This window comes from Perca fluviatilis, chromosome 5 (genome assembly GCF_010015445.1).
Source record: "Perca fluviatilis chromosome 5, GENO_Pfluv_1.0, whole genome shotgun sequence".
Classification (NCBI taxonomy): domain Eukaryota; kingdom Metazoa; phylum Chordata; class Actinopteri; order Perciformes; family Percidae; genus Perca; species Perca fluviatilis.
The window spans coordinates 28218968-28231156 of NC_053116.1; the positions used below are offsets into that span (position 1 = coordinate 28218968).

General features: G+C 41.1%; 1 protein-coding gene across 1 annotated transcript in view; it reads left to right on the plus strand.

Moving 5' to 3' along the window:
• The window catches only part of soga1 (suppressor of glucose, autophagy associated 1), a 104706-nt gene that overhangs the window by 19395 nt on the left and 73122 nt on the right, over positions 1-12189 (plus strand). The window contains exon 4 of the mRNA XM_039800448.1: positions 1062-1132. Coding sequence (XP_039656382.1) covers positions 1062-1132 — 71 coding nt within the window. The remainder of the gene's footprint in view (positions 1-1061; positions 1133-12189) is intronic.

Below are 12189 nucleotides of genomic sequence, written 5' to 3' on the forward strand. Positions count from 1 at the left end.
TTAGTTGTTGTACTTGCCTCATAATAAAGCCATTCTAATTTTGAATATTATACATTACATTATACCTGCATAAACCCCACTGAACAATAATGCAGTTATCAGTCTGGAGTTGTGTACTGTTGCATTTTGTTTCCTGTTGTGCTGTTTATATATCAAACACCAGGAAGTTGACTTTGTCCTAGTTTGACTCTTTGACATTGGAAACTTTTAATGAATAAATCCCCTCAGGGGGGAAACAATCAGACTTTCATAAGATCACATTATGTATAAAAGATCAGTTCCTGCCAGAGTGGCATTAATTATCTTTTGGCTTTATTAGATTTAAAGGGAAAAAAGTTCCTGCTGATAGAGAAGACACACTTTGTAGACTCAGCTACAAAACCAGCATTTGACTCTGGTCCTGTTTGCATTGGCAGCCTTCCTAGGACATATCTGACGCTTGAAAATGAAAGTAAATAGAGCCAAGCTTCTATCTTTTTTACCTGAACAGAGATGAGTAACATGAAAAGTAATCTCCTGAGCAATATCCCATGATGACAGTTTAAAGGTTATTGTTGTCAGCACTGGCAATGAAGATCAGTTTACTGTAAACTCCACCTTAAGTACTTTATTTTGGGGGGGGGAATATGAGTCATATGTCTTAGAAATCCTCTCATTTTAAGTGTGTACATGTTTTTTTGTGAATAGTGTGAGTATTTCAGTTCAGGGCAGTGTTTGCAAGTGTTTTTTTGTTTTTTAATTAAGTGTCTTTTATTACATGCGTTTTTTTTTATGCATCTCTTCCTTTTAATCCAAAACAATGCTGTCTTTCAGGAGACATTAAAAGTTACGTTGCTTCAAACTTTCCAATCCACCACATACCTAAAACCAAAGATTAATCCGACTTATAGTTGAATATGTGAAGCTAAATGAAGTATTCTCTCATTTAGTTCCTATTTGCTCCCATGCTGTATGTAAAGCGTTTTGCAGAATATTCATTTATTCATCCGCGCAGTTGGCACGGATGATTGTTTGACACACTGAGCTAAAATTCCTCCATCCCTCCCTCTTCACCCTCTCAGGTGGCGAAGGACGTGTCCATCCGTCTCCACAGCCAGCTGGACAGCGTGGAGAAGAAGAGGAGTCGTCTGGAGTGGGGGGGGGGGGGTTTTTTTTTTTTTTATGAAATTTTTTTTTGTGTATATCTCTAGATGCAGAGGTGGTTGGTGCAGTTTCTAGTTTTTGAGAAGTTTTCTGTGTGCCAGCAAGCTGGAATATTTCTCACAATAAACAGCATGTAGTTGTCATTCAGTTCTCTGCTGTGCTTTTTATACTTGTACTGTTCTGTACTTGTTTATGGAGAAGATTACTATGGTATAAAGTGTCTATTTGAGTTTGGATCAACCAGGAAATGTCAGCTAAACATTGAGGTTCAGGCAGATCCTTATTTAGCCTGTCGTACTTTAAGAAAACAATGTTTACTGCGCTCAGTTTCCCTGTGAGCCTCGTGAGAGCCCGTCTCTGCTCTCATCTAGTTCATGTCTGCCACTCTGCTGCCTCTCCAGGGACCCAATAAAGCACTGCAATGAAAAAGGGAGAATACGATTTGATGTCAGGGCCAGCTGAAGTGAAAATAAAATGAAGTTGGCCTAGCACTCCTTTGAAAGGAAAATAAATAAAAATAAGTGATACTGGACATAGATTGGCTTTGAGTTAAGCAAGATTGACCTCTCCACTGTCTCCCTTCTGAACAATCTAATCTGAGTGAAGAGCATAAACAGGAGGCCCCATCTTTCCACCCTTTTCTCTCTCTCTCTTTTGCTTCTGCTCGTTGTCTCTTTTCCTCAGTGTCTGATGGGCTGATGCTCATGACATGGCCTTGGCCCAGGACCAGGCCGCTGATATGGGTCAGGGTTGGATGGATGGCTGGCTGGCTGGCTGGCTGGCTCGCTTGGCAAGAGACTGTCTGGGTCTGTCTGCTCCGGTCTGGCTGGACTGTGTGTTCTCTCGATACAATTACCAGTTTGCTGTTTGCGGGTGGCTGGGAAAATGGAGGGACGCTCAATGTACTGTATCCCAATGTTGACTTTCCGGTGGTAGTTTATGTGCCTAAGCTAACTGGTTACTTTGTTGGCTTGTGTTGTTCACTAATGCTTGTAAAACGAAGTGTGAGGCAGTTTGGTGAAAATTGAATTCACCCAACCATCACCTGTAGTCATGAGCTTTGGGTGGTGATGGAACAAATGAGATTGCAGATACCAGCAGATACTTCAGTTCCTCCTTCAACCACGCTGTCTTGATAGTTTCATCTCATGTTAATTGAAAAGAATGCATTGCATTGCCTCATCCCTCAATGAGTACTTCTCCAATTTCTCCAAATTCTCCACCTATTATTGGGCGAGTTGATAGTATCATTTGTTTTGCATTTGCATTGCTAGTTCCAGAAGTGCACACACTTCCAATTCCCATTTCAAAGTTGTTGTTTTTAATACTGTAGATTTATGTTATGTCATTTATTCATTGATTATTTCAGCATTGTTTGGTATGGTGGATGGCTGTAAATACTACTATGATCATCAGCCGGCCAGCAAATGAGAGCTGTAGTGAATTCAAAACACATTGTTGTTGCAGTTGGGATTTAAACTACTGAATTAATTCTCTACAAAGTGTCATTGTTAGTGTACTTACTCTAAGCAGTGGATACAACAGAATGATTAAGCTTGGTGCTTTGATGTTTCTTAACAAAATGTGCCTTGGGAGTTGTACTTGACTTCCCTCTTTTCGGTTTTATGGGCTTGCTTTGACTTTTTAGTCAAAGAGCCAGAAATTTCCTACACAGTTGCTCATCTTGTGTACTGATGATTCAGTGTCAATCCAAGCCTTGAATCGCCATCTGTTGCCTGACCATATGACTGACCCTATGACTGTCATGCTAAGGGCTTCTCTAGTTGTTAGCTAACTGTCTACTAACATGGTTTCATAAGCTGTGTTTGGGTCTGTGTCCAGTTATGCTAACCCTTCCGTAAAGGGGATTCTTCACATAGCTGATACGATTCAGGGAACCGTGTTTGTGTGTGTGTCCTCATCCAAACAGGAATGTCTCACTCATCTGTGCCTCACCTTTGTACAGTATAAGCAGTAGAATTCAAATACGGCCCAGAAATGGGAAAAATGACGGAGAGATGAGAAAAACAGCAAAGAGACCTTTAGATAGAGACATGGATGGAGACATGATAAAGATAATGTGTGTAAAAAGAGACGAACAAAAAGGCAGAGAGACAGAAGTGCACACAGACAGTGAAGGCGTTGGTGATTCACAGGTGTAAAGGAGGTTTGTGAATTATTGATTATGTCCTGGTGGCGGCTGCAGGCTCCAGTCTGTACTGATATCGATATTCTTTACAAAGCAGAGCTATGCGGTGTAGGGCTAGACCTTTATTCTGCCGCTGCAGGCCGTCAATATTTTACTGGTAACTGGAGAGGGATTAGTTTCTGCAAACCTTGCAAACATAATGCTCTGTGCACAAAAACGGAAAGGTAAATATGCTATATATACGTAGCAGCTATATTTTATCTAAAGATGAACTGTGTGACCGGACACCTGGTAGCACAAATTAAACAGAAATTTTTACATTTTACTCAATGGAAAAAAAAAGGAAGCATCAATGTATACAGAACATGGTAAGCTAGGAACTGAATGTGTCTACACAGGAGGTGTAGCGTAAGCATTAGCTTCAGTGCTCCGTCTGTGTCTACACAGGATGTGTTCAGGCACAATATTTAGTGTAGGTCCGCATTTTGGCTGCAGTGAAAGCCCAACGCATGATCATTGCACTAACACATTTAAAAAATTTAAAAAAAGACTTAAAAAGTGTTTTTTTATATGCCTGCCTGTTACATCAGAAGTGTGTGAGACGGACGACTGAAAAACGTGGCTTTCCGTAGAGACATGCTGCAAGCTATTTGAACGCACAGATTGTTTATTTTGTTATATGTAGTATTAGCTATATGTGAAGATATGCTAGTATATTTTACTGTTATCTTATTAAGACATTGTCTGCTGGAGTATCTGTCAATTTAGAACAACACACACATACATGTACACACACACACACACACACACACACACACACACACACACACACACACACACACACACACACACACACACACACACACACACTCTCTCTATTTTTTACCATCCTTTGGGTAAAGAGAATTTCAACGCAATTAAGTTGAACGAGGAGAAGGGAGATGTGCCCCCTCTTCTTAATTTTCTCTGTCCTCTTCTCCTTTTCTCCCCTCCCCAACTCCTCCCTCCATCTCTCATTTGTTATCACCTTTCTCCCTCCCTTCTCTCCTGCCACTCTGACAGAGACCAGACAGAGGAATGCTGATGCAGGGATTTCTTTATCCCGTCTCCCTCCTCTCTTTCAAAATCTCCACTCTGTCCATAGCCTCCTCCTCCCGTCCTCCCCCTCTAATCGCCCTCTCCCTCCTCCATACCAAAGCCTCTCTCTCACTTAGGCCTCTCCATTTTTGTATCCCCCCCCCCTCTCTTTTCGTCTCTCTCTCTCTTCTCCTCTGCTGCAGTCATCTCCAAAACCATCGATCCATTCCAGCTGTTTGACCTTTGAAGGAGGCAAGGTTGGATTTGGAGGGAGTTCCAGAGGGATGTAGGTTAGGAAGTGTAGAAGGAGGGAGAGAAATGGTCTCTGTAGAAATAGAGGGGAGGATGTATAGGGTGCTGTGTCATCTGAAGGTGAGGCCAGAGGGAAGGCTTGATTGAAGGCACGGTGGGGGAGATAATGAAGCTGAGTTTGATGTTCAGGGGATTTAAAGGATTGAATTGGAGGTTGAAGTCTTATGAATTTCAGCAGCCTGTTATGAAAAAGGAGACACATTTGCAGGCAAAAAACAAAAACAAATTAAACAGGTTTCTGAATCTGCAGCTATTGTTTTCATTTTTTTTTTGGTTATCGCCATTTCTGCTCTCTCATGGTTGTGGCTGTGTGATTCACGGTGTGTAGTGTAAATAGACAAACAATACCAACCAGTTTGTGTGTTTCTGTTTCACTCAGGGTTGACTGTGCTGTTGTATGTGGCCTTTTGCCTCATGAATAAATATGCAATGGATAGAAGGAGGAATGATGGGGCAAAGAGGAGAATAAAGAGGGTCTGGTAATGTGTGTGCTCGTGAGGTGATCATAAGCAGAATGAATGAAGGACTTTGAGCTCGTAGGATGGATGATGGATAGATAAATATGCATCCAATGTGTTCTAGCTGCCGTTAACCTCTGCCCGATGTATCATTTTCTGTTTTGCTCACACCCTGATGATAATTTATTCATGCTTTCCTATTTCAATCTATAGCTAGCACAGGATATGCATACAAATACTGTGCCAACAGTCCGTTTATGTCTGCATGTTGACAGATAAAATGATAACCACGTTATTTTACCCTGAAAAGCCAAGACTAAATTCTACACATTGCAAATACATTTAAATGCATCAATTCAGCCAAAATGTGAATATTCTATGAACAATATAACAAGTGCAACAACTTAACTTAAAGGCCCTCAAAACGTACTTTCTAAATCAGCTTCTTACTATGAGGGTATACAGGAGATTTATGTAAATGTGTATATATATATATATATATATATATATATATATATATATATATATATATATATACACACACACACATTTACAAAACACAACACAAAAATGTCAATAAAATGATCAAACCATGCCCACACAGTCCTGATGAAGTAGATTCTTAAACTCTTAATAAATAATACTTAAGGATGCTTTTTCCAAACTTAAACTTTGATTTTTACTCATTAGTCGTAAATAGTTGATGCTACTGAGAAAAAGCTTTTTTGACATGACATTTTTAGGGGTTTTAAAATGACTGCATTAGCTGATGTTTTTGCAACAACGTATCATCTTGGGTGTCCAAAAAAATTGTTCCAAATAAAATAATGAATCTATTTGGATTATTTTGTGTAAGCATTAAGTGAGCTGTTGGGATCTTACTCTTTTAAGATCTGAAGATTGCACGTTGTTGTTAAAAAGTCCGCAGTTCCGTCTATGTGCTCTATCGTTTTAAAAAGCTCCTGCTTCCTTTTCAAGGTTTTATACTTTTTATGCTGCCTAATGTTTATCAGGAGGTCATGTGCAGAACAGCATGCATCCCTTCTGGTTTAAACCTGTAAGCTAATTAAACATTAAATATTGTTGTTAACCAGTTTACAGCCCTATACACTACCTCCTATCACTATTGTTCTCTTGCCAGACAAATAGTATTACACCTGCATTTTTTAGAAGTCATGTGCTGTGTTACCAGCCTGAGTCCTGGTGCTCCTTTGTTCATAGACTGCAGTAGAAGTTGACCAAAACAGCTTCTATTCCAGCTGTGGCCACACTGCCTCAAGGTGACTAAACACAAAGGAGTAACCGAGAGATGGAGAGATTAAAAGGAGGAGAGGTAGACAGATGGAGGGATGTGAAATGGAGGGATTCAAAGCAGGATGAATGGTTGGCTGAACTTGAAGTATTCCAGCCAGATAGAGAATGAGAACAGGAGGAATTAACGGAGAACAAAGAGGGGAAACACTGAAAAAAGGAAGAAGAAAATTATACATTATAGAACTGAGGGAGAAAGAGAGAGAGAAAAAGAGGGGTAGTGGATTGGGGGACTGTACCATGTGGGGTCTTTGTAGGAGGGCTGCCAGTCGAGGAGATAACAGCCTTTATTGGAGAAAAAGTTCGCCCTCAGTGACTGACGCTGAGGGCGAAGAGAAAAATGCAGCATGTCATTCATTGAATCTGTTTTTTCGTTCTGTCGCTCCTTTTCTATCGTTGTCTATTTTTGTCTCGTTCTTTTTCAGCCTCTATTCTTTGTTTCTCCCTCAAGTATATATACATAAAGCCCCTTCTCTCTCCTGCTCTCTGCATGAGTTTAATTTCCCTTGAAGGTCATTCAAGAGGTTTCTTTCTCTTTTTCTGTGTGTGTGTGTGTGTGTGTATTAGCATGGTGATTTAGAGTTAGTGCATTGAGGATGATAAGGTCACTCTGTCTGCTTAGATACATTACATTACATATATAAAATAGACATCTTTATGCTCTCCTTTTCTCTGGCTTTCACACAATCTTCCCATAATGTTAAAAATTAATTCCCGGGTATGGTGTAGCTGACCCTCTCACCAGACGTGACCGTTCATATTGGACGATCCTACAAAACTTGGTTAACGTCCAATGCCAACGTTTTTGAAGTTACTTTTTTTTCTACAATATGTGCACATGACATTTATATAATTATGATATGATGTTAATATACTGTATATAGGCCACACAACACACAAGCAAACCAGAAAGAGAAACATCTTTTTTGGCGTGTGCCCTGGGTGACAACCTGAATAAAGGGGCGCCATGTTGGAGTTTCTTTTATCGATACACAAACTCTTCCATCTCAGCCGTGTAAAAGCGCAAAACGTTTTTGCGACATGTTTGGACTTTTTATCGTATTTTCACCCTCCTTTTTTATTAGTGCGCCGATTGAAAATTTGCATAAAAACAGGTAGATGGAAACTTAGAATTGTCAGTGTGAAATTTGTGCTCTATATACTGCCCTTGAAAATTCCCAAAATTCATAAGTGTCCCAAATTTCAATTCATAGCTCATTATAAAGTAAACTATTAAGTATTAAGGGAATAGTGCACGAGGAAACAAGGTAGTGATTGTGACAATACATTTCACTCTCTGTGGAGGAAACATGGACTTTTCAGTGCTCTCTCTCTCTCTCCCTCTCTTTCTCTCTCTCTCTCTTCTTCTCTGTCTTGTATTCCCCAGTTACTGCTGAAGGAAACTGTTCCCTGTTATTTCTGATTTCCAGGAAGTGCTGCCTATTGTTTGTAGCGAGTTGAGGGATGTGGGGCAAGGGTAGCAAGGGAGACTTTGCAGTGTGTGTGTGTGTGTGTGTGTGTGTGTGTGTGTGTGTGTGTGTGTGTGTGTGTGTGTGTGTGTGTGTGTGTGTGTGTGTGTGTGTGTTCTTTCTGAAAGCGAAGAATGGGCATTCACTCGCATGCAGGTTAGCCTGCAGTGTGTGTTCATGCCCATGCCTACATTGAGCTTTTATGTTTATTCCTGCATGCATGTGTGCAAAGCTGTACATGCAAGTGTGATGTCCTTTGGCACAGCAGAGCACAGGAGAGAGAGAATAAGATAGATTCAGGGTTAATGGAAGGTCAGTTAAGCTGTAAAGTTGGTTTGACAATTTCAGGCGGTTTATTTTTAAGGCTTCATTAACTCATTGAACTTGTGGCTGTTTTTGCTTATAGTCACAGGATAGGTAAGGCTGCCCAAAGTACATCAATCTAATTCAAAGGGTGAAAAAATCGAATTAAAGAAATGGTAGCAACGAAAAATTATTTTTTTATTATTGATTAATCTGCAAATTGGTCGATTATTCATTCAGTCTAGAATAGCATAATATATGCTGTCCCAAATGCCAGCCTAAGAGCTTAAATTTTACTTTTTGAAAAAGGTAACCTGAAACACGGACAGGTATTGTGGGAATGTTACAGCATCTCTCAGGAGTCCAATAAAATAGTGCCCCAAATGCTGCAGACTGCTCTGATGCTGCAAAAATCTGGCTTATCAAAGTGATGCAATTCAGCCAAACAGTAGAGTATCAGTCATGTATTGGCCAAGTCCCTTTTTTCTTTTCTGCATCATGCAGGTCATGACATCTGTGTTATTTCCCCCCGCGGTCCATCTCAGGCCAACAATGAAAGGGGTGTGTTGTCTGTAGGGACACAAGTGCCGTTAAATGGGTCACATCATCAAAGCAGCCTGGGTTTAAACTTTGCTTTATCTGGGTCAGAGTGATTGATTACAGTGAAGATGGTCTTAGAAGAACAGAGAGGGAAATACACCCCACACCACACCAGAGACAGGGTGATGTTTGCGTTGGAGCAGAAGACAGACGGATGAAGAAAAGTTATTTTTATTTTGGGGTTTTCATTACAGCTGCAATAATCCGAAAACTGCATGGTGTAATTGAATTATTATAGCACAGTAACGAGCACTGATTGAGCGAGATATGGAGAGAAGCAAAGAGAAAAAGATGGGAGAGAGATACTAAGACAGAACCAGATTGTCCCAAAAAAAAAAGACATACGTGATGGAAAGGAAATTGATAGAGGGAGAAATTATCAAAGAAAAAATGTTTGGCGAGACAATAAGGTAAGCGAGGAGATGGAAAAAGAGAGATATAAACTGCTTTTCAACTTCCCCGTGGAACTGGGAACCTTCTGAGGAACTCATTGCGTTTCGACCTCAGGGACCAGGGTCTATATTAAATTCTGGGGACATTTTCCGAGGACTTTTTACACGGAGGATTTGCATTGTGTTTGTCTCTGCCACATGTTCCCTCTCCTTACTGCCATTATTTGTGTAAACTTTTTTCAACATTTGAGCATCTTTTAGAGGCCCGGAGGGGTGCAGAGGTAATTTCATGCCTCAGTAGCTGGAACAGGAGTGTGTCTGAGATTCCCCACGTGCTGAAGGACCGTGATCTGTTCGAGTCACTGATGGAGACACTGTGAGGTGACTGGGGAGTAATAACACTGTAAAACACAAGAGGGAAGGGAAAGAAGAGAGGATGAGGGGGTACAAAGAAAGAGAGTGTGTGTGGGGGGGGGGAGATAAATGGAAGGATTGAGATGATACCATTCAGTGATAGAAACCCTGCAGGGAGGAGAGCCAGCTGGAGGAGAACAACACAAACCACTTTTTCTTTTGTCCACTGATGCTTAAATTGGTGTTGAGATGATGTCTTCACGTTGCTTGTTTTGTCCGACAGTCCAAAACCCAAAGATATTTAATTAAAAATCATAGAAAACTGTGAAAATAAGTGAGTCTTCATTTTTGAGACGCTTGAACCCACAGAATGGTTGGCATGTTTGGTCAATAAAGGACTTAAATGATTTCATTTGTCAAAATTGTTGTCAGAATTGATCGATCGCGTAGCGATCAATGGAAGGATGTGCTGATATTTTCTGTTCGGCAATAAGAAAAAAAAAAAAAAAGAGAGAAACAGCTAAGGATGGATGTGCTCGTGGTCATAAAAAGCTGTTTTCTGACCTGTACTTCTGATAAATACCTGATAAATGTTCACCTTTGACTGTAGGACACTTCATTTGAGTGCTAATGCATTACCAGAAAATGACTCCTAACAGCTGCTGCAAGGCTTTTATCAGGTGTACACCTCCTCTCTGAAAATGATCTGCAGAATCCCCCGCCCCTACCCCCACCACCACCACTCCCTCACAGAGAAGCTTTCCGTTACATCTGTTGATTCAGCTTGCTTATAACTTTGCAGTCGCTCAAGGACACAAGTGCAACTCAAATGTTGGTAAATGTCAGACATAATTGCTCCTACATTTTCTCTGCAGCCGGTGGAATGTTGAAAGCCTCAGACTGTTCCACTGTTGCCTTGAGTGGCGACAAATCTGTAAATATCACAAGGTGGACATCTGCTCCTTTCAGTCATCACTTGGTACCACAGGTTGGTATAGAAGAAGGTTAAGGGTGACTTGGTGGTTAAGGGTGGTTGTCACATTTGAATATGTATTTGTAGTCTTATATTTCTTCCAGAAACCCAAAAGCAGCCAATGAAACACATGAGCAAGTTATCAAAGTTAGTTTTTGGATTACCATATGAGTTTTATATACATAAAGGTACTTTTTTAAGTCCAGTTTGGATTACCCTTTTCTCAGATTTCTGAAAGGCATTTTTAAAGGGGTGATAGAATGATTATATAGGGTATTTCACACTGTTCCTTATGGTCTCCTAATGGGGTATGTAACATTGGTTGGGCTGAAAATGGCCCAGGTGCTATTTTTTTTGGCCCTTATGCATCCCTGTGTTTTGGCTCTATTTGGAACGACAGCTTTTCTTCCAAATATGGTATGCTCGTGAATATTTAGATGAGCTGCGCGCTGATTGGTTGAGGAGAATCGCAATACACACACATTAGAGACACGCGCTGATTGGTTGAGCGAATCCAATACAAACACATTAGAGACACACACACACACTGCTGCCCTGCGCACAGCGCACACACACAAACACAGACACACACACACTCACACACCGCTGCACAACGCACACACACAAACACAGATACACACACACTCACACACCGCTACATACCGCACACACACAAACACAGACACACACTCCGCTGCACAGCGCACACACACAGGCACACTGTCTGTTACATGCCCAGACATGCCCAGGCGAGAGCCGCAGCGGCTAAAACAGCCGAGACAAAATAAAAAAGTTTCGACACTTTCATCATAACTAGTGTTGCTCTAACGTTACTCTTGCGACATAAAAAAACCTCCACCAAAGAATTAACTCACCTTGTAGGAGAGTGAACCCCTGCAAGCCTGTCCTCTGCCAGTGCCTCTGCAGCGCTGCGTTAGATCCTCAACTCCCTCTCGTCCGATATACTTGTTCTAAACCCTTTTCTCTGGGCCAGTAGGCTATTCCGTTGTCTGGAACACTGCATTTACGACCATGGTTCATTTTCAATATCCTTGCAAAACCTCCAAACTTTCTTCTTTTCTAAAGTACACAGCGCAGCTCGTGTGGGAGATCCTGACACAGCTCCAGCTCAGTGAGTCTGTGAAGGCGGTGAGGCCGACAGGGAAGGCACCAAACCCGGCCATCAGCCGCCGCCTGTCTCGGCAGATTGTGGAGCTTGTGAAGTCCGACACTGACTTACCAAATTTGCAATTAGCCATCAATTTTCATAAAACGGCCCATATTTGAGTTTTACATAGTTGATTTCTCGCATAAAAAAGTCTAAGAAGTAAATTTTGTAATGGAATAGCAGAGATCTGCACGACCTAGATTTAGAAGACTAACTGACCTCAGATCAGTTAGTGGCCTATGTAAATTTGGGGGCGTTACAAAGATAGAAGGTTGAGCCAAATGAGGAGGATTTGGGAGGTTGACGTCAACTTCCAGCTTTGTTCAGGTTCGCCCGTTTTCAGAGGCAGTTTCAAATTGTGAGATTTGCAGAGGAAAGGGGTGTCAGTGGGATTTAGAGGTTCTATGTATGTTCTATTTACCCTCCAAACTGTCGTTATTCAACTATGACAGGGTAAAATAGGTTTTGCATTCTATCACC